Source organism: Oryctolagus cuniculus, chromosome 2 (assembly GCF_051225735.1).
Source record: "Oryctolagus cuniculus isolate XC-2025 breed Fujian yellow rabbit chromosome 2, ASM5122573v1, whole genome shotgun sequence".
NCBI lineage: Eukaryota > Metazoa > Chordata > Mammalia > Lagomorpha > Leporidae > Oryctolagus > Oryctolagus cuniculus.
The window spans coordinates 115,897,667-115,919,369 of NC_142868.1; the positions used below are offsets into that span (position 1 = coordinate 115,897,667).

Consider the following 21,703-nt stretch of genomic DNA (forward strand, 5'->3'; position numbering starts at 1 on the left):
ATTACTTGACGGTTCAAATAACTGGAGCCCTGCTGCCCACGGGAGAGACCCAGACTTGACTTCCGGACCCCTGGCCGTTGGGGACGTTTGGGGAGCGAACCAGACAATGGAAGATATGCCTTTGCCTAGCTCCCTGCCTTTAAAATAAAGTGCTTTTTCAAAGGTCACTGCGCGGCCACGATGGTGTGGGAAGAGGGGGTGAAGGATCGTGGAGCTCGCCCGGGGAGCCCAGGTGGACAAGGGCGGTGAGGGAAAAAACCTGCTAGGCCTCTGAAGGTTACATAAAAACTCTGGCCGGGCCTAGCCGCCTCGCCTCCGCATCCTGGCAAAGCCCCGCCAGTCCGCCCCGCGGGACCCCACTCCCAGGGCCCAGAACCACCACGCCGCCGCCCTCAGCCCTCCGCTTAGTCTCGGACGCCCTCGCGTGGCGCTGTCGGGTGACGCCGGGGCGCAGCAAGTCCCGCCCCGCCACCACGATTCGTTCTCGAGCTAAGGCCTAAGACCCTGGATTGGCCGGCTCCGGGGAGGGGGCGGGACTCTAAGGCCAACGGCGCACGGTGAGTGGCCAGATACGGGGATGGCGGGAGGGGCACTGCGTCCGTCACTCTGGCCAGCGGGGGCCGAGCGGGTGTCCGGCCCCTGGGTTGCAGGCGCAGAAGCTGCAATGGCGGCTCCACGGCCGTGCGTGGATGGGCCCTGCTGCTCTCGCCCCAGCGCGGTGCCCGGCGTGCAGCAGACGCTGGAGGAGATGGACTTCGAGAGGGGTGAGGCGGGCGGTCGCGTGGCCCCGCAGGCCCGGAGCCCGGCCCTTTGGGACCCTCAGGGTTGCGAGCTGAAGGGGGAGGCTGCGAACGGCACCCCGAGGGCTGCGGGCCGTGTGCGGGGAGGGCGAGGAGGGGTCTCACGAGCCCGGTATGAGCTCGGCCATGGAACACTCGTCTTGGCGAGCAGGCGGGCAGACAGCCATTGGTTTCTGTAGTTTTTCCGAGTGGGGAGGCTGGGCCTGGAGACCCGAAATTGCTCGGGCGTCAGAGAGGGGGATCGGGAGCAGAATCTGCACCTGGAGGCAGGGAGCTTCGGGCCTGGGGGCTGCCGCGGCGCTGCGGCCCGGGGGCGCCTGCTGGGGTGGGCCCTATGCATGCTTTAGGGAAGGCACAGAGCTGCCCGCCGGCAGCCTTCGTGCCAGCTAGGCGGTACCCCTGGGCCTTCGGGGCTGCCGGGGAGGAACGGGGGGAGGGCTGGCCGCCCGAGCCCCCCTTCTGCGAGTTGGAGCCGCTGTGCCTTTTTACCGTGCTGTGTCATGACGCCTTGCGGAGGCAGCTTCCGTAGTAAGAGCGCTCCTGCTTTATAGACAGCCGCATTCCACCGTCGCTGGCACCTGCCCGCTTCCCTGCGTGTGTCCTACTGCCACCTCCTGGCCGACTGCAGTAGTCCCCCTGCTTCCCCTCTTCCATCTCCCACACAGCAGCCAGAGAGACCCTTGCAAAATACCAGACCAGACCAGTTCCCGTTGCTTTTAGAATAAACCCAAAAGCCTCAGCCCCGCCTGCCAGAGCTCTGTGGTCCTAAGCGCTGCCCACTGTGCTTCTCTACCCTCCTTTTATTTCCCAACCTTTCCCTTCTCAGTCACCGGGCATCGGCCACACTTGCTTTGGTGTCTCAGTTAAACGAGACTTCTTGAGTTACGCCCTCCTTCTTGCTGTCCTGTCCCCCAAGGAGCGCACTTCCTGCAGGGGCCGGCGTGGGTGCACTGGTTGGGGTGCCCCACCGCCCGCTTTGGAGTGCCAGCTTTGAGTCCCAGCTCGGGTTCTGATCCAGGTTCCTGCTAACGCACACCCTGGGAGGCAGCAGGTGATGGCAGAGGAACCTGGGTCCCTGCCACCCAAGTGGGAGACTCAGATCAAGTTCTGGTCTCCTGGCTCCAGCTTGCTCCAGCCCTGGAAGATGGAAGATCTCTGTCTCTCTGCTTTTCAAATAAAATAGAAAAAAAATGAACTTCCACAACCATTAGGCTGGTATCTGCCTGATGCTTTGCCTTCAGATCCTCAGCTGCGGATGGTCCTGCCCTGTAAGAAACTTTGACTGTCTAAAGACATTTTGGGGGCTCAGAGCTGTGGGCGTAGATAAAGCCACCGCCTGCAGTGCCAGCATTCCATGTGGGCACAAGTTCAAGTCCCAGCTGCTCCACTTCCAATCCAGCTCCCTGCTAATGCACCTGGGAAAGCAGTGGAAGATGGTCCAAGTCCTTGGGCCCCTGCACCCGCGTGGGAGACCCAGAAGAAACTCCTGGCTTCTGTCTTTGGATTGGCCCAGCTCCGGCTGTTGCGGCCACCTGGGGAGTGAACCAGTGGTTGGAAGACCTCTCTCTCTTTCTCTATGCCTCTGCCTCTCTGTAACCCTGCCTTTCAAATAAATAAATAAATCTTAAAAAAAAAAAAAGCTATATGAACACTTTAAAAATTTGTTTTTGGTTGTCAAAACCAGGAGGTGCTGCATACACACTGCAATGCCTAGGACGGCAACCCCACAAGCAAGAGTTATCTGCCCCAAAATGTGGATTGTGCTGCTGTTGAGAAAAATTAGCCCTGGGGCTGGTGCTGTGGCATAGAGGGTAGAGCGCCAGCATCCCATATGGGTGTAGGTTCGAGTCCCGGCTCCTCCACTTCTGATCCAACTCTCTGCTGTGTCCTAGGAAAGCAGTAGAAGATGGCCCAAGTGCTTGGGCCCCTGCACCCATGTGGGAGACCCAGAAGAAGCTCCTGGCTCCTGGCTTTGGATTGGCCAGGGTCTGGCCATTGCGGCCATCTGGGGAGTGAACCAGTGGATGGAAGACCCCCCCCAACCCCGCCTCTGTAATTCCGCCTTTCAAATAAATAAATAAAATCTTAAAGAAAAGAACCTTGGGCCGGTGCCGCAGCTCACTAGGCTAATCCTCCGCCTTGCGGCGCCTGCACACCGGGTTCTAGTCCCAGTCGGGGTGCCGGATTCTGTCCCGGTTGCCCCTCTTCCAGGCCAGCTCTCTGCTGTGGCCAGGGAGTGCAGTGGAGGATGGCCCAAGTGCTTGGGCCCTGCACCCCATGGGAGACCAGGAGAAGCACCTGGCTCCTGGTTTCGGATCAGCGCGGTGTGCCGGCCGCAGCGGCCATTGGAGGGTGCACCATCGGTAAAGGAAGACCTTTCTCTCTGTCTCTCTCTCTCACTGTCCACTCTGCCTGTCAAAAAAAAATAATAAAATAAAATAAATAAGAAAGAAAGAAAAGAACCTATCCCCATCCATGCTAGGGCCTTCTTCTCCAGGTCACCCTGATAAATCTGTCATCTTTCATTGCTTTCATCAAAGCAGTTTTCATAACTTGATATTATTTTGTTTATTTAAATTTTTAAAAATATTTTATTTAATTATTTGAAAGAGTTACAGAGAGGCAGAGAGAGACAGGGAGGTCTTCCATCTGATGGTTCACTCCCCAAAGGGCCACAACAGACAGAGCTGAGCCAATCTGAAGCCAGGAGCCAGGAGCTTCCTCCGGGTTTCCCATGTGGGTGCAGGGGCCCAAGGACTTGGGTCATCTGCTGCTGCTTTCCCAGGCCACAGCAGAGAGCTGGATCAGAAGTGGAGCAGCCGGGACTTGAACCGGCGCTCATATGGGATGCCGGCACTGCAGGCAGCGGCCCCTTAAAAAATCATTTAAAATTTCCTTATGTATTTTGTAGGTTGGATTTTTTTCTTCATGTCATATCTCCGAGTTCATTTTCTTTCTTGCGGAATGGTTTTTTCAGTGGGGACACTTGTTTTCTTTGTGTGAGAGTTCAGCTAAGTGTAGAAGCCCTGGCTGACAGTTGTTCCCCCTCAGTCCTCGGGAAGGAAGCGTTACTCCTGGGTCTCCCCGCACCTGCTGCTGCAGGCAGTCGGACGGATGGCCTTTCATGGGTCATGAGCTTGCTTACTTTTTGGTGACTTTTAAGTGTTCTCTTTATTGCTGATGGTCAGTCAGTCAGTCCATCATGCGAGGCCTGTTTTTGTTAACCCTCCTGGGGAGTTCATGTGATTTTTGTCTCCCATTGTATCCAGTTTTCTTTCCCTCCCTGTTTCTCTCCCACTCCCTCCCTCTCTCTCATCCTCTGGAACTTTTATTAGACCTGTGTTGGTACATTGGGTCTTCCACATTTCTCTACCTCTCTGTAGTATTTTTCTCTTTATCCTTTTGTGCTGTATTCCAGGTGAATTCCAGATCACTAAGTCTCTCTTCAACTGGGTCTGTCATACTGTTCAATCTATCAGTTGTTTTATTTCAAATTATTTTTAGTTTTTAAAAATGGATTCATTTCATTTATTTGAAAGGCAGAGAGAAAGAGAGTCAGACAGATGTCCCATCCACTAGTTCACTTTCTAAATATCCACAACACCCAGGGTGGGGGCAAACCAAAGCCAGGAGCTGGCAACCCAATAGGAAGTTACAGTGACCCTCTGACTTAAACAGGAAGCTGGGATCAGAGGCGGAGACAGGAGCTGACCCCAGGCGTTTCCATATAGGAGGGTGGCATCTTAACCGCGCTCCCAAATGCCTGCCCCTGGCTTGGCTTTTTAATTTTAGAATTTGTTATTGGAGAGAGTGAATCTGCTGGTTCAGTCCCCAGATGCCCACGGTGGCTGGGACCTGGCCGGGCCAAAGTCCAGGGGTGGGAACTCAATCCTGGTCTCCCATGCAGGTGGCAGGGATTCTGCTACTGAAGCCATCACCGCTTCCTCCCAGGGTCTATATCAGCCGGAAGCTGGAATGGGGAGCTGGAGCCAGGACGCAACCCAGGTACTGGGAGGTGGGAGGTGGGCGTCTTACAGGTGTCAGAACTGTTAGGCAGCCGGCGCCTTGGCTCACTAGGCTAATCCTCCGCCTGTGGCACCGGCACACCAGGTTCTAGTCCTGGTCAGGGTGCCGATTCTGTCCTGGTTGCTCCTCTTCCAGTCCAGCTCTCTGCTGTGGCCCGGGAGTGCAGTGGAGGATGGCCCAAGTGCTTGGGCCCTGCACCCGCATGGGAGACCAGGAGAAGCACCTGGCTCCTGGTTTCGGATCAGCGCAGTGTGCTGGCCGCAGCGGCCATTGGAGGGTGCACCATCAGTAAAGGAAGACCTTTCTCTCTGTCTCTCTCACTGTCCACTCTGCCTGTCAAAACACACACACACACACACACAACAAACCTGTTAGGCCAAAGCGCTGCCTTGGTTAATTTACTGCCTTCTGTTTCATATCTGCCTATCGTTGGCGGCTGTTTTTGCCCAACATGTCAGTTTGTGGATTCTCTCTTTGTGTCTGTGAATATATTAAACATTGCTGTTTTAAACGCATTTTTAGATTGTGCTGTGACAGCTGGTGTCTGCGGCCTGCATTTCTCCTTTGTCTTTGCTGACTGCCTCTCATGGCAGTGGATCATTTATTTCATGCTTTGCAATTTTTCATCTCACAGTTTTTGTTTTTGTTTTTGTTTTTTTTAAAGATTGATTTATTTATTCGAAAGGCAGAGCTCCAGAGAGGCAAGGCAGAGGTAGAGAGAGGAAGGTCTTCCATCTGCTGGTCTACTCCCCAAATGGCTGCAATAGCTGGAGCTGGGCCAATCCAAAGCCAGGAGCCAGGAGCGTCTTCCAGGTCTCCCACATGGGTGCAGGGGCCCAAGTATTCGGGCTGCCTACTACTGCTATCCCAGGCCATAGCAGAGAGCTGGATCAGAAGTGAAGTAGTGGGGCTGGCGCCATGTCTCACTTGGTTAATCTTCCACCTGCAGCACTGGCATCCCATATGGGCACTGGTTCTAGTCCCAGCTGCTCCTCTTCCAATCCAGCTCTCTGCTGTGGCCTGGGAAAGCAGTAGAAGATGGCCCTAGTGTTTGGGCCTCTGCACCCGCATGGGAGACTAGGAAGAAACACCTGGCTCCTGGATTCAGATCGGTGCAGCTCCTGCCGTTGCAGCCATTTGGGGGGTGAATCAACAGAAGGAAGACCTTTCTTTCTGTCTCTCCCTCTCACTGTCCGTAGCTCTACCTCTCAAATAAATAAATAAATAATCTTTAAAAAAAAAAAAAAAAGGCTGGCGCCGTGGCTCACTAGGCTAATCCTCCACCTGCGGCGCTGGCACCCCAGGTTCTAGTCCTGGTCGGGGCGCCGGTTCTGTCCTGGTTGCTCCTCTTCCAGTCCAGTTCTCTGCTGTGGCCCGGGAGTGCAGGGGAGGATGGCCCAAGTGCTTGGGCCTTGCACCTGCATGGGAGACCAGGAGGAAGCACCTGGCGCCTGGTTTCATATTGGTGCAGCGCCGGCCGTAGCGGCCATTTGGGGAGTGAACCAACGGAAGCAAGACCTTTCTCTCTGTCTAACTCTGCCTGTCAAAAAAAAAAAAAAAAAAAAAGTGAAGTAGCTGAGACTCAAACCGGCGCTGTGGTGCAGCAGGTTGATGCCCTGGCCTGGGGCACTGGCATCCCACATGGGCGCCGGTTCGAGACCTGGCTGCTCCACTTCTGATCCAGCTCTCTGCTGTGGCCTGGGAAAGCAGTGGAGGATGGCCTAGGTCCTTGGGCCTCTGCACCTGCCTGTGGGACCCGGAGGAGGCTCCTGGCTCCTGGCTGCGGATTGGCGCAGCTCCAGCCGTTGCAGCTTTTTGGGGAGTGAACCATTGGATGGAAGACCTCTCTCTCTGTCTCTCTCTCTCTGCCTCTCCTCTCTGTAACTCTGAGTTTCAAATAAATCTTTTTTTTTTAAAAAGATTTATTTTATTTATTTGAAATACAGAGCTACAGAGAGAGGTGGAGACAGAGAAGCTTTCCATCCACTGGTTCACTCCCCAGATGGCCACAACGGCTGGAGCTGCGCCGATCCACAGCCAGGAGCCAGGAGCTTCTTCCGGATCTCCCACACGGGTGCAGGGGCCCAAGGACTTGGGCCATCTTCTACTGCTTTCCCAGGCCATAGCAGAGAGCTGAATTGGAAGTGGAGCAGTCAGGACTCGAACCGGCGCCCTCAAATCTTAAAAAAAAAAAAAAAAAAAAAAAAAAAAAAAAGCGCCCATGTGGGATGCCGGCATTGCGGGCAGAGGCTTTACCTGCTATGCCACAGCGCCGGCCCCATCTTAGAGCTCTTCAAGGCAGTGTCTGCACCCCTTTGTGGGAGAGTCTCAGCCTGCCTTGGCTGGCTTGTAGAAATACTTTTAAGGGAGGAGGGGTCTTTTAAAAAGTAATTAATTTGAAAGGCAGAAAGAAAAGGATAGAGAAAGAGACCTCTTCCTTCAACTGGTTCACTCCCCCAGATGCCTGCAACAACCAGGGCTGGACCAGGCTGAGGCCAAGGACCAGGAACTCCATCCAGGTCTCCCATGTAGGTGGCAGGGACCCAAGTACTTGGGGCGTCCTCTGCTGCTTTCCCAGGTGCATTAGCAAGGAGCTGGATGGGAAACAGAATAGCCAGGACTTGAACCAGTGCTCAGATAAAGGGATGAGGGTAAGCCGTGCAGAGGCTTAACCTGCTGCACCAGAACACCCACCCCTAGAGGTCTCCCTCCCTTCCGGCAGTTACAGAGAGAGGTCTTTCATCCACTGGTTTACTCCCCAGATGGCCTCAATGGCCAGGGCTGGGCCAGGCACCAGGAGCTTCATCTGAGTCTCCCATGTGAGTGCAGGAACCCAGTCACTTGGGCCATCTTGCACTGCTTTCCCAGGCACATCAGCAGGGAGCTGGATTGGAAGTGGGGCATCTGGGCCTCAGACCAGTGCTCACACAGGATGCTTGTGTCACAGGTGACGGCTTAACCCTGCTGTGCCACAGTGCCAACTCCTGGAGGTAATCTTACAGGGTATTTTTAAGGAGTTGCCTCTGGGGCCAGCGCTGTGGCATATGGGCACTGGTTCTGGCTGCTCAACTTACAATCCAGCTCCCTGCTGATGGCCTGGGGAAAGCAGTGGAAGATGGCCCTAGTGTTTGAGTCCCTGCACCGACTTGGGAGTCCAGGAGGAGGCTCCTTGCCCCTGGCTTTGGCCTGGCCCAGCCCCAGTCATTGTGGTTATTTGGGGAGTGAACCAATGGATGGAGGACGTGTGTGTGTGTGTGTGTGTGTGTGTGTGTTTAACTCCACCTTTCAAATAAATAATAAATCTTTTTTTAAAAAAAAAAGTTGCCTCTGCCTGGCCCCTACAGAATTCACTTCTCTGGGTCACCTTGGGCAAGTCTGGATTACAGCAGCGTCCTCTCCTGGCGATTCTGCCCTCCGAGGCACCTGAGCCGGGGCGTGGGACTGGTGTGGGCTCCTCCTCTGCTGTCCCCGCACACCTGCTCCCTTCGGGTTGCCGTTCAGCTGCCCCCTCTTGGAGAAGCCATCCCTGATCACTGCCTCTTCCCCTTCCCTGCTTTTTCTTCAGAGCCCTTGGCACCACCTGTCTTCCTTTATAGAATCCAGAGAATACCTGGGTAAAATTACACCATGAAATAACATTTATGTGCCAAACATAGCAAGGATATGTACACGATATACAAGTGAATATATGTTGGTTTCTCGTCTGTTTCCTGTAATTAGAAAATGAGCTGCAAACAGCCAAATTTTAAAAAATATTTATTTATTTGAAAGGCAGAGATAGAGATCTTCTATCTGTTGGTTCACTCCCCAAATGGCCACAGATGCTGAAACCAGGACCTGCTTCCAGGTCTCCCACGTGGGTGCAGGGGCCCAAGCACGTGGGCCATCTTCTACTGCTTTCCCAGGCCATATCAGAGAGCTGGATCAGAAGTGGAGCAGTCGGAACTCAAACCGGCACCCACATGGGATGCGGGCACTGCGGGTGGTGGCCCTGTGCTCTGGGCTCTTGAGCTTCAATGCCTGCTCACCACTTTGGCAGGGGTTTTCACTTTGTTCCTGGCACCTGGTAGCTTCCTTTTCTTGCTTTTGACCTTGACTCTATATTCAGACATTGCAGATACTACTTTATTTTTTTTTTTTTTTTAATTATTTTTTGACAGGCAGAGTGGACAGTGAGAGAGAGACAGAGAGAAAGGTCTTCCTTTGCCGTTGGTTCACCCTCCAATGGCCGCTGCGGCCGGCGCACCGCACTGATCCGATGGCAGGAGCCAGGAGCCAGGTGCTTTTCCTGGTCTCCCATGGGGTGCAGGGCCCAAGCACCTGGGCCATCCTCCACTGCACTCCCTGGCCACAGCAGAGGGCTGGCCTGGAAGAGGGGCAACCGGGACAGAATCCGGCGCCCCGACCGGGACTAGAACCCGGTGTGCCGGCGCCGCTAGGCGGAGGATTAGCCTATTGAGCCACGGCGCCGGCCCAGATACTACTTTATCTACCATTACATGCTGGAAGAGGGAGGAGGGGATTTCTGTGACTGCCTGATTGGACAAACCCTGTGTCTTGTTCCCAGCTGTGTCACCAGCGCCTGGAGCAATCCTTGGCACAGTGAATATTTGTTGAGTGAACAAATATTGTCCATTTCACAGGGGCGAACAGTGCAGTCAAGGGGTAACAGAGGTGCCGAGCATCGGCAGCCAGGCACCGTAACACAGGCCCGTGCTTCACTCTGCAGGGATCTGGGCGGCGGCTCTGCACGGGGACCTGGGCCGAGTGAAGTATTTCATCCAGAAGGCCACGGACCCCAGTCAGCCTGACTCTGCCGGCTACACTGCTCTGGTGAGCTGGGAGGAGCACGGGAGTGGGGGTGGGGAGCTTTAGCTTGGGGTGGGAAGCTGCCTCTGCCTTCCCTTCTTCTGGCAAAGTGCTCTCTTTGAGTGGACAGTGAGAGAGAGACAGAGAGAAAGGTCTTCCTTTTGCCGTTGGTTCACCCTCCAATGGCTGCCATGGCTGGTGCGCTGCGGCCGGCGCACCGCGCTGATCTGATGGCAGGAGCCAGGAGCCAGGTGCTTCTCCTGGTCTCCCATGGGGTGCAGGGCCCAAGCACTTGGGCCATCCTCCACTGCACTCCCTGGCCACAGCAGAGAGCTGGCCTGGAAGAGGAGCAACAGGGACAGAATCCGGCACCCTGACCGGGACTAGAACCCGGTGTGGCGGCGCCACAGGCGGAGGATTAGCCTAGTGAGCTGCTGCGCCGGCCACAAAGTGCTCTCTTAACTGTCCTGTGAACCGGGTTTTCAAATGAGCATCCCAGCTTTCTGTCAGCTGCTCAGTTCTGTCTCGTGACAGTCCCAGGAGAGAGGAGTGCTCGTGTCCCCGTCTTCCCTGTTGAGGAGGATGAATCTAGATGTCAAGAAGCTCGCCCAGGTCACAGAGCCGCTGGGGCTGGCCCCTGCGCGTGTGCAGGCCCCGAGCCCGCCCAGAGTCCGCTGTCTGACCTCACTCCCCGCAGCACTACGCCAGTCGCAACGGACACTACGCCGTGTGCCAGTTCCTGCTGGAGAGCGGAGCTAAGTGCGATGCCCAGACCCACGGGGGCGCCACCGCGCTGCACCGGGCCAGCTACTGCGGGCACACGGAGATCGCTCGGCTGCTGCTGTCCCACGGCTGCAACCCGAGGCTGGTGGACGATGACGGCATGACCAGTCTGCATAAGGTAGGCCCCCTCACCCTCTGAGAGGCAGTTTATGCGCATTTATGACATACGTATGTCAATACATTCCTCCCTTGCTGCCACCTTGAATTTCTTCCAGAGGAATGACTGTTTGAAAAGATTTATTTATTTATAGGAAACAGAGTTACAGAGAGGGAGAGGTAGAAAGAGAGAGATCTCCATCTACTGGGTCACTCCATAAGTGGACACAGTGGCCAGGGCTGGGCCAGGCTGAAGCCAGAAGCCAGGAGCTTCATCCAGGTCCCCCACACGGGTGTATCTGCTGCACATTAGCAGGGAGCTGGATTGGAAGTGGGGCAGCAGGATGCAATCCAGCACCTGTATGGGATGCCGGCGCTGCTCTGCACCCCAGCACTAGCTCCAGAGGGCGAGGATTTTAACAAGTGGCTCTGGCAGGGTGTTGTGTCCCAGGGGGTTAAGCTGCTGCCTGGGATATCTGCATCCTGTATTGGGGTGCCTGGGTTGGAGTCTCACCTGTGTCCAGTCAGGCTTCCCGCTGAAATACATCCTGGGTGCAGGTCACGGCTCAGGTACTGGGGCCACGTGTCTCGGTTGCTCTGCCTTTCAAGTGAATAAAAATCTATATTTTTAATGAACAGTCATCTTTATATCAGTTCACAATACATCAATATTTTTAGTTTCCTTAGGTGAACTGCAAACATTTATATCAGAAATAAAATACATTGGTCTTTTTAAATAATCTAGCTTCTAATGCTTTCACATTTGTACCATTCAATTATTTGGAAACTCTTGAATCCCCAAAATCTACAAATGTGCCCAAGATTTTTCAAACCTGCTGCATTCCCAAGTTGTTTTATTTATTTTTTGAATCCTTTACCAGCTCTCCCTGCTAGACAAGGGAGCCCGGGCCCCAGAGTGGCTCCTCTGCTCCCCTGAGAGATAGTGAATCTGAGATGACATTCCGAAGCCTCTCACTCTACCGTGAGACTCCAGCCTGCTTAGACGTGTTTCCTGCACGGCTCATCTCCGCAGCCATTGCCTGCAGGACTTGGGGAAGCTGCAGGAATTGCAGGCGCAGACGCCAGGCCCACGTCATCTCCAGCGTTGTGGGGAGGGGCTGTACAGCACAGGACAAAGCCCCTGGACAGAGCCAGGGAGAGCGCCCTCCCAGGGCATCCACAGTGGAAATACTTTTTTTTTTTTTTTTTTTAAGATTTATTTATGTGAGAGGCAGAGTTACAGACTTAGAGGGAGAGAGAGAGAGGGGGAGCTTCCACCCACCGGTTCACTCCCCAAATGACTGCAACAGCTGGAGCTGGGCCAATCCACAGCCAGGAGCCAGGAGCTTCTTCTGGGTCTCCCACGTGGGTGCAGGGGCCCAAGGACTTGGGCCATCTTCTGCTGCTTTCCCAGGCGATAGCAGAGAGCTGGATCAAAAGAGGAGCAGCCGGGACACAAACCAGCACCTGTATGGGATGCCAGCACTGCAGGTCGAGGCCTAGCCCACTACACCACAGAGCCGGCCCCAGAAAATAAATTTTAAAAAGTGGTGCTGGGGGCTGGTGCCATGGCGCAGTAGGTTAATCCTCTGCCTGTGGCACTGGCATCCCATATGGGTGCAGGTTCAAGTCCCAGCTGCTCCTCTTTCAATCCTGCTCTCTGCTGTGGCCTGGGAAAGCAGTGGAGGATGGCCCAAGTCCTTGGGCCCTGCACCCACGTGGGAGACCTGGAAGAAGCTCCTGACTCCTGGCTTTGGATCGGCTCAACTGTGGCCATTTGGGGAGTGAACTAACAGAGGGAAGACCTTTCTCTCTGTCCTTCCCTCTCACTGTCTGTAACTCTAACTCTCAAATAAAAATAAATAAAATCTTTAAAAAAAAAGTGGTTCTGATCATGCGCATTTGGAATCCTCCAGAGGCTTTCTGTTCCCTTCTAGGGACAGCTCCCACCACCCTCTCCGTTTTATTCCGAGTTCTTATCCATGTGTCCCTTACCCCAAGGACCTGCTGATCTTCCTTAATTTACTACTCTGTCTCCCCAGGGCCACACGTCAGACGCTATTCCTCCTTTCTAGATGCCTGTCCCATCCCTTTTTACGTGGGCCCCTTTTACGCTTCCTTCTGGACTGTAACACATGCACACCCTCCCTTCCTCCCTCCCAACCCTACCCGCCCTTGACCCCCAGACCTGCCCAGCCATGTGCTCCCTGGACGCGAGGTTGCCTGACTGCTGTGACCCTGAGCTTCCCCACTGGCCGCCTGTCTCTCCCTGGAGACAGCTGGGCCTTTATCTCACCCCTGTGGCAGCCCTGGCACAGGTGCTCCACAAGTATGTGCTGAACAGACAGCTGGGTGTCGGGTTTTTCTTAATCCTTGCCAGTTGGCTGGGCAGACTGCCTAGGTCTTAATGGTGTGAAGTGGTGTCGCTCCGACGTTTCATCACCACAGTTCACATGGTGGGTGTTTACAGGCAGGGTGCTCCATGTTCACCTGGCTGGCGTCACCCACGGGGGCGCAGCACTTTAGATGCATCGCATCCCCTGTTCTCTCATGTGGACAGGGAAAATGTGTGAGGGCTGGAAGTTATTCTTCTTTGCTAGGTTTTAAAATAAGCTATTTGCAAACTTTTTTTTAATGATTTATTCTGTTTATTTAAAAGGCAGAGTGACAGAGAGGGAGAAACAGAGAGAGAGCTCCCTGTGGCTTACTCCCCAAATGGCCGCAACAGCCAGGGCTGGGCCAGGCCAAAGCCGGGAGCCAAGATCTCCGTCTGAGTCTCCACATGGGTGCAGGGGCCCTAGCACTTAGGCCATCTTCCTCTGCCTTCCCAAGCACATTGCAGGGAGCTGGATTGGAGGAGCAGCAGCTGGGACTTGGAGCAGCACTCCAACGTGGGGTGCCGGCGTCACGGGCAGCAGCCTAGCCTGCTGCACCACAGTGCGGCCCCTGGTATTTTGCTTTCCGTGAGGAATTCTTGGGGCCGCATCTCGCCCTGCTCACAGCAGACCGCTGCTTGAACTAGGCAGCGAGACAGAAGCCACAGCCGGGTCTGCGCTCACCAGGAGGACCTGCTGCGTGAAGGTTCGGGCTCCGGAGGTCCCGTGGTGGATTCTGGGGCTGCTTCTCGCCCTGTGCGGGCCCCTGGCGTCCGTCAGTTTGCTGGGAGGTGCGGGGAAGGTACAGAGCCCAGCCGTCAGCAGGGCCGACTTCGCATCCCCACGTTGCCACGGCAGCTCGGGGACCTCGGGCAAGTTGCTTCGCTTCTGTGCGCTGCAGTCTGTCTGGGGCAGTAGTGGCGATTCCCACCTCCGAGAGGTATCGGGAAAGGTAAGCTACACAGTCGCTTACCTCGGTTACCTTTAGCGACATTTAGGAATTGCTGCCCAGGGGCCGGTGCTGTGGCACCATGTGGGCGCCAGTTCTAGTCCCGACTGCTCCACTTCCAATCCAGCTCTCTGCTATGGCCTGGGAAAGCAGTGGAAGATGGCTCCAGTGCTTGGGCCCCTGCACCAGTGTGGAAGACCTGGAAGAAGCTCCTGGCTTCAGCCTGGCCCATTGCTGGCCATTGTGGCCATCTTGGGGAGTGAACCAACAGATAGAAGAGCAGTCCCTCTCCCTTCCCCCGCTCTTAGCTTTGCCTTTCAAATAAATAAACAAATCTTAAAGTGATGCCCAAATGAGGATCCGTGTCTCAAAGGAGAAGAGAAGGCTGGGAACCCGAGCTCGTCTGGCGGCTGCCCGTGGCGCCCAGCACCCTGCAGGTGATGGCTGAATGGCCGAGCTGTTTGTGTGGCTCTGACCCAAGCCAGCAGTGGCCACAGGGTGGAGACATAGAAAGAAAGACGGGCTCCCGCCAGAGGGCCCTGGGCCCTCCACCGCCTCCTGGAGAGTCGCTGGGTTTCTAAAGGAGTTCGAGGAAACCGCCTCAGGCCGGCCTTGGCCCGCTTCCTCAGGATCTCAGAGGAGCAAGAAGGGGCAGGGTCTGGCAGGGGTGAGCCTGACCTGGGTGTGTCTGTCCCCAGGCTGCGGAGAAGGGCCACGTGGACATCTGCTCCCTGCTGCTGCAGCACAGCCCGGCCCTGAAGGCGGTCCGCGACCGGAAGGCGCGGCTGGCCTGCGACCTGCTGCCCAGCCACAGCGACCTGCGGGACCTGCTGGCCGCCTGAGAGAGAGGCCGCCCTCCTGCCGCACGCTGTGCGGAGGGAAACTGAGGCCAGAAGACCCCGGAAGAACCCCGCCGGGCCTCCGTGGATGTGAGGGAGGAGGTTTGGTGGGGCGGGACGTGCCTGCGCCCGGACAGGCGATCATGTTCTGAATCAGGTCCTGTGGGAACGTCCATCCATTTGGAAAAACCAATAAAGTCAAATCCCTACCTCCGCCCACAAAGATAAACCTCAAGATGAACGACCAAAAATCAGAGCACACAAGTGCGGCGCCCGTGGCGAGAGCTGCCCCTGCTCCGTCGGTCCCCCGGTGGCTGGTCCGAGGTGAGAGTGGTTACAGGGGGCCCGCCCCAGGGCCACCGTGGGGACTGGGGGAGGGGAGCTCCGTGGCGAGTGCTTTGCTTAGTTCCTGCTCCAGACGTGCTCAGTGCTGGCAGGGTCGGAACCCACTCCTTCCGGCCTGTGACCGGCAGAGGGCGCTGCTGCTTTAGTCTGCGGGCGAGTTACAGTGAGGGGAATACTGCTTCCCGCCCGTGTCGATTTCTTTTCTTGACCCAGAAAAGCCGTTTATATTCGGCATATCGATCCTCTGTTTTACACGTACATTTATGTCCATTCGTTTCAAATTTCTTCTGTCATGCTGTCACTTAACTCTGTTGGTGTCTGGCCACGGAAACCGGTACAGTCACGGTAGGTGGCAGTCTGGCCACATGTATTTAAATGAGCAGAGCCAGGAATCTGGCGCTTCTGGACTGCTCCCCCGTGGCTGCAGGGAGGTTCACGTGCAGGCACTCAGCCTGGGGGGCCCCCCGCAGAGGCGGTGCTGCCTGGGCTAGGGGCCCGAGGCTGCTTCCAGCAAAGGGTGCGTGCGTCTGGAGCTGCAGCTGGGCGGAGGAGAGCCAGGAGAGCAGGGAGCGCGTGCCTTCTCCCGGCACCCACGCGGGCTTTCCCCTGGGCCGGCAGGCCCTGGACTTCCTGTTTACTTTTGGGTTTTTAATTAGGAAGACTTTTTAAAATCAGCGCTAGCCCTGGCAGGGCGAGTGCTTTTTTGCTGAGTGTCTGGGGTGGAGCCTGCTGATTGCAATGCCCCTGTGCTCAGAGGCCGAGGCGCACAGGCTGAAGTCTGACTTTTTCTTGTCCACTTGTCCTCGTTCTAGTCTGGGTGAGTCTTTCCTCTTGTAGCCAAAGAGTTCTGTCGGAAAAAAAAATCCCCTGAAACCCCAGAGCTTAGTTTCTTCACTGTCTCGGGTTCTGTTGTGTGAGCTTCTGGACTTCACGGCCAGAGCTGCTGGCCTTTGGCCCTTGCTGACCCCGGCGCTCCCTGCTGTCTGGCGATGGCGGCCGCTGGGCTCTGGAATCTTATTTACTGGCTCTCAGGTTTCCTCGCAAAGGTCACCGCTGGGCGATGGGCCTGAGATCCAGGACTTTTGCTTACGGTGGCCTGAGACAGACTGCTCTGGGGCTGGTTTCATGGTTCCTGCTACATCCTGGGACCCGGGGCCGACCGCAGCCCCCCTTCCCTGTGGAGGGTGCACTCATGGCTGGGGGTGTCTGGTGGGGACCCACAGGGAGCATGGGAGACATTTGCGAGGCCCAGCCCCCCCACAGTGGCTGGCACAGCGTAACTCGGGCTGCCGGCATGGGAGGCAGGAGGGATGGGGGCAGCCTTGAGATCACACAGAGCTGTTTGTGCATTGTCATGTAGAGGCCAGCTCTTCCCTGCAGGATTCTGGCCAGCTTGTGCCAAGGTCACTGGGCCGGGTCTTGGAAGTTTCCCAGGCAGCCAGACTTCCAACAACATGGAAGCCCAAACTGGTCTCTTCCCTGGCGGGTGCGAACGCAGCAAGGTGGGAAAGGTGTCCCCTTGAGCACGGGCTCGTGGCTGGGCCGCGTGCTCGGTGGCTCAGCGGCTCCGAGCGGAGTGGGGTATGGCAGAGGTGCAGGCGAGGGCGTGTGGAAGGCGGCGGCTCCCTGTCTGCCTCGCGGGCTGCTTTCCCAGGCTGGTATTTTGGTCGATGTGACAGAACCCCAGAGTCATCTGTCCTTCCCTGCCCCCACCCGCCCCCAGGAGGAGGCCGAGCTATAAGAGGGCAGCGCCCGGGCTCTCACTGGGGGTGCGGAGAGCGGGGGGACCATGGACTTCATCAGCATTCAGCAGTTGGTGAGGACAGGGGGCGCCCCCCGGCAGGTCCCTGGCTATCGGGTGGCGGGCAGGCAGCTGCTCACTGGGGTCTGAGGGTCAGGGCGGAGGCACCAGGAGGTGGGCAGCTCCCGTCTGCTCTGTGCCTGGTTCTGCATGAGCTGCTGGCAGGCAAGGAAGAAGCTGGGTGTGGTGGCCGTGAGAGTCCTGGTGTGCACCGAGCCCCGCCCTGGATCGTGACAGGGAAGGGAGGCGGCAGACTCCGGGGAGCACGAGGGTGGCCACTGCTCTGGAGGGCCTGGGTGGGGGCAGGGAGAAGGGCATCCTTGCCCCAGGGGTGCTTTGGGCTTTGTCAGTGTTGGGGACCTAGAGGATGTCACGTTGCCCACCAGCAGTGGGGCCTGGGCAGCGTTGCTTTAGAAGGGAATCTGGTTCTGTCTGGCCGGGAGCCCCAGCCCCGTCATCCTATCATTCCAGCCTGTTCTCCCCACAGGCTCGGTCCTCAGTGCTCCCCAGCTGTGAGGGGAGGACTCACTCCCAAGCACGAGACCAGTAACTCCCGTAACCGCCCCAGCTCCTTTAGGTTAAGTGCAGGTTGGAGCCCGTTTTATGGAGACAGTTTCCCAGCAAGCGGAGTTGAATTCCCCCAGGGCGTGTGTCTCAGTCCCTCTGAGCTTGTACCGCAAGGCAGCATGGCGTGATCCGGTAGGAATCTAAGGCAGCAGCCCAGGAGGGAAGCTAAGCGGTCATCTGGCTCAAGGGTGCCTGGGCCCTGGCCAGCGGTATGGATGGATGCGGGCTCGCCTCACCCCTGGGTCCTGCTGACAGAGCAGGGCAGGCAGAGGTCACTCATCCCCCAGGACGTCACCGCGGATGGGAGGCAGCCTCTCCAGTCCCCAAAACTCACCCCGTCCACAGCCCTCGCCAGCCGTCTCCCTGGCACTGTACAACCCTGTTTTCTGATTGCTTGTCCTCTGCCTGTTCCTGCAGGTAAGTGGAGGAGGAGTTGGGAGGAAAGCGTTGGGAATCGGACATGGAGTCCCCGACCCCGGAGGCTGGCCCTGTGACTGGAGGCTGGGGCCCCAGGAGGCCATGGCCCGGGAGAAGCTGAGAGTGGAAGAGGAGAAGAAGGTGAAGGTGAGCGCTGGGTGGGAGTGGGGCAGCCACCCCAGGAGCCCCGCCCTGCTCCGACCTCTGGCTGACGTCTGGCCTGCTCCTGTCTTCCGTCCACTCGCTGCGCCTTCTCAGCTTGAAAGATTTAACAGCTCCAGAGTCCATCTGGAGACGCTGGCTGACCTGGAACACTTGGTTCAAAGACGGAGAGAGAAGCGACTGAGACGCAGAGTCCCCCCCAGGGAACCTGAGCCCGTGGTTAAGGTGAGTGACAACGTGGGGCTGCAGGCCCGAGGAAGCGTTTCCTGTGGCGGGTGGCCAGGGGGGGCTTCCTCGCGGAAGGCTGCAGCCCAGGCAGTGCAGAGGGATGGCCTCCGAGGCCGGACTCGCAGAGCAGCCCCTCACAGGGTGGTGCCCGTCTGCACGCGCTCAGAACCTGCTCCTGCCCTTCCGCTGTGCTTGCAGCTCCACCCCCTTCTCAAGTCCCTGGGCCTGCGGTGCCAAAGGAGCCCTTCATCCGAGGGCGTGTCGTGTCGGGCTGGGGCTTGCTTTAACAAGTCCACGTGGCCCCGCCTTGACCGTTGCCAAACGAGGTCACCCTCTGACACAGTGCGGGAGAGGACTTCACCACGCTCGTGTCGATCCCCAGCACTCTCTTGACACCTGTTGTCACAGTCTCCAGGGAGGGCAGGACTGAGAATTTGTGCAAACTGGAGTTTCTATCAGCCAACTGTGGGCGGGTCCAGTCAGCTGCTCGGGGACCAGGCTGGGCTGTGCGGCCAGGGGTGCCCACAGGCTTGGGAGTGATTCGGCCTTGGCCTTGAACTCGTGCAGCAGCAGCAGCCCCCGGCCCAGCTGGAGCCTGTGGCCCTGGAGACGTTCCTGAAGGCAGCTGCTGAGAACCAGGAGACCCTGATTGACAAGTACCTGGCCGACGGCGGGGACCCCAATGCCCACGACAAGGTAGTGTGGTGGGGGTCACTGGGCTTGCAGGACCCGCGGCTGCAGGCATGCTGTCCTCAGCCCTGTGGCACTGGCAGGAATCCACTGGGACCAGGGTGGGGCCCGGGGCTGCGCTCCCTCTGCCTAATCGCCCACGTCTCCCCCAGCTCCACCGCACTGCCTTGCACTGGGCCTGTCTGAAAGGTCACGGGCAGCTGGTGAGCAAGCTGCTGGCGGCAGGTGCCGCCGTGGACGCACGGGACTTGGTGAGAACGGGGTAGACCCCTCCTCGTGGCGGACGCCCTGCCTCGCCTACCTGCAGGTCACGGTGCTTTGTGGCTTTCGTTGTGCAGCTGGACAGGACCCCTGTGTTCTGGGCCTGCCGTGGAGGACACCTGGACATCCTCAAACAGCTGCTTAACCAGGGGGCCCAGATCAATGCCCGGGACAAGGTGAGGGACAGGGTGCCAACTTCCGGTGGCCCGCTGGGAGGAGCAGGGGAGCAGATGCTCTTGGTGAAGAGAAAGCACAGCCCTTTGGGAAGGAGGCCCTGGCAACCGAGACCCACCGCTGACCCCCCACTGCAGATCTGGAGCACCCCCCTCCACGTGGCCGTGCGCACGGGGCACTCTGACTGCCTGGAGCACCTCATCGAGTGCGGAGCCCGCATCGACGCGCAGGATAAGGTAGGTACTCGGGGCAGCTCCACTCAGGGACCTTGACCCTGTGCCAGATCAGAGGTGCAGTCCAGCCCCACAGACCTGAGTTCTCTGAGCAGTGGCCGACAGCAAACGCGGGGCAGCAGCGTGACTCCTTCCCTCTGCAGGAAGGCGACACAGCCCTGCACGAGGCTGTGCGGCACGGCCGCTACAAAGCCATGAAGCTGCTGCTGCTCTATGGAGCCAAGCTGGGCGTGCAGAACATGGTGAGTGGGAGCTGGGCCGAGGCCCGCAGCGTGTTGTGGTCTCGATGGCCAGTGTAACCCCTGAGAGCAAGGGGCAGACCCCAGTGACCCTGTGTCCTCATCCCCAGGCCTCCCTGACGCCGGTGCAGCTGGCCCGAGACTGGCAGCGGGGCATCCAGGAAGCACTGCAGGCCCACATTGGGCATCCCCGCACCCGGTGCTGACGACAACAGACCTGTGGGGTCACTCAGCCACCATTCCATCCCTTGCACCTCCTGCGCTTCTGCCCCCTCCACCCCCAAACTGGTTCCTGCCCTGGGCCCGAGTCCCCCCAGGGCTTCACTTCCTCAGGCAGCTGTCAGGCCCCAGGAGCAGCCCCGAGCCCAGCGGTGGCAAGCAGGCCTCTCCGTGTCGGGCTGCGCTGGGCTGGGCTGGAGAGGACCACAGGGCGGCAAAGCAGGGCCAGAGGAGGGCCGGCGGGGTGCAGCAGAAGGGAACAGCCCTGGGCTGGCTGCTCGACGCCCTCGGTGTCCACAAACCCCCAGGCCGGGAGCTGTGCCCTTGCTCAATCGCCTGTGGCAGCAGCTGCTATCCAGGATGGACGGGAGGCGATGGATGCAGGCCATACAGGTGCCAGGCACGGCACGGCGTGGCTGCCCGATGCCCGTGGGCAGGGTTTCTCCAGAGAACTCCAGTCCCGTCAGCAGCAGCCCTGACAGGGTCTGGAATGGCTCTGGCACTCAGTCTCCAGGCCTCTGGAGGTGGGCTCTGGCCTTCTCAAAGCGCTGCCCAACAGGTTTGGGCCCACAGCAGGCCAGACCCACCAGGCTGCCTCAGAAGTCCCAAGACTGAGGAGCCAGAGCTAAGGCGCTGGGGAAAGCTTTCGCCCACTGTCTGAAGGCCTCTGTCCACTGCCTCCTGCACTGTTGCTGGTGGCTCTTTTTTAGGGGTGTAGGTGTAAAGGGCCTGGGTGCTGGGGATTGCCTGTGGCCCACCCAACTCTTGGGGCGGTGGCCCGTAACCCTAGTTTGCTCGAGGCTTTTTGCCTACCCCACCCCTGGACTGGAGCTCCAGCCTGGACCCTGCAGTTGCCTGCCACTCCCATCCTGCCTTTGAGGCGGGGCAGCGAGGCGCACGCCTCCCCCGTCCAGTCTGCTGACGGGGCAGAAGGAGGACCTCACCCCACACACTCTGTCCTATTCCAATGTCCTGCACGTCAAGTCTCACTGGCGCCTACTGCTGGTGGGGCTGGGTCTTTAAGCGCCAGAAAGTGAATCCTGAACAGCTGTCCTCAACTGAGACCCCAGGCTGAGGGAAGGGCTGGCCGGTGGAGGCACAGCCTCCCTCGTGTGGTCCTGGGCTCCACGCGGCACCTGAGTGGACACCCCTTTGGCGGCAGTTATTTTGGCCTGCCGCCAGTGCCCTTCTCAGGCCAAGAACAAGGCTACTACGTTACTACATAAAAGCTGACCAGTGCCCCATGGCACAAGCAACACTACCTTTCCATGGGCAGCTCATGCCCTGTGGTGACAGCCAGTGTGCACACACTGGGGTCACGAACGAAACAGACATCCAAGACCATGGAAAAGACAAGTCCTCATCCAGGAAATGAGGACACTTTGCACCTTTTTATACCAGTCAGTATCTTCTGTTCATTAAAGCGGTCGATCACCCAGCACAGTCTACCTGTCTTCTCTAGGCTGGGTCTCAGCAGCAAGGCTCAGGCCTAGCAACCACGGCCTCACAGCCGAGAGGCCGCTAAGTGTGGGGTGGCACGGTGGGTCCCAACGCAGGGACCTCTGCTCCCTGACGGACACACTCAGAGAAACGGTCAGCCTCAGCGACTCATGGGACCCAGGAGGGGCTGAGAAAGTCCTAGAGGCCAGACCCAGGTGCTGGCGTTAGCAGACAGATGTGTCTGTGTGTA

The 21,703-nt window shown here is 57.7% G+C and overlaps 2 protein-coding genes and 1 pseudogene across 8 annotated transcripts; 2 read left to right on the forward strand and 1 right to left on the reverse strand.

Annotated features, from left to right (window-relative positions):
* Positions 1-572: 572 nt before the first annotated feature.
* Positions 573-14,900, forward strand: ANKRD39 (ankyrin repeat domain 39). Of its 2 annotated transcripts, XM_089326047.1 has the most exons (5): positions 578-764; positions 4,752-4,805; positions 9,556-9,659; positions 10,333-10,536; positions 14,537-14,900. In XM_089326047.1, exons 1-5 carry the CDS (start codon positions 578-580, stop codon positions 14,678-14,680), a joined length of 693 nt encoding a protein of 230 aa, XP_089182173.1. In that variant the 3' UTR covers positions 14,681-14,900. The 2 variants fall into 2 exon arrangements, with proteins under 2 accessions (XP_002710063.2, XP_089182173.1); XM_002710017.6 differs by lacking the exon at positions 4,752-4,805 and having other exon boundaries at positions 573-764.
* On the reverse strand, positions 11,518-11,700 carry LOC127490436 (small nucleolar RNA SNORA73 family; annotated as a pseudogene).
* Positions 14,901-16,787: 1,887 nt separating the features above from the next.
* ANKRD23 (ankyrin repeat domain 23) lies at positions 16,788-21,451 on the forward strand. 6 transcript variants are annotated; one of them, XM_070068769.2, is made up of 9 exons: positions 16,788-16,838; positions 17,678-17,954; positions 18,066-18,194; positions 18,765-18,893; positions 19,040-19,138; positions 19,226-19,324; positions 19,460-19,558; positions 19,699-19,797; positions 19,905-21,451. In XM_070068769.2, the coding sequence occupies exons 2-9, from the start codon at positions 17,910-17,912 to the stop codon at positions 19,998-20,000; spliced, it is 795 nt and encodes a 264-aa protein (XP_069924870.1). In that variant the 5' UTR covers positions 16,788-16,838; positions 17,678-17,909; the 3' UTR covers positions 20,001-21,451. The 6 variants fall into 6 exon arrangements, with proteins under 6 accessions (XP_069924870.1, XP_069924872.1, XP_089182171.1 ...); XM_070068771.2 differs by having other exon boundaries at positions 18,768-18,893; XM_089326045.1 differs by having other exon boundaries at positions 17,736-17,954.
* The last annotated feature ends 252 nt before the right edge of the window (positions 21,452-21,703 follow it).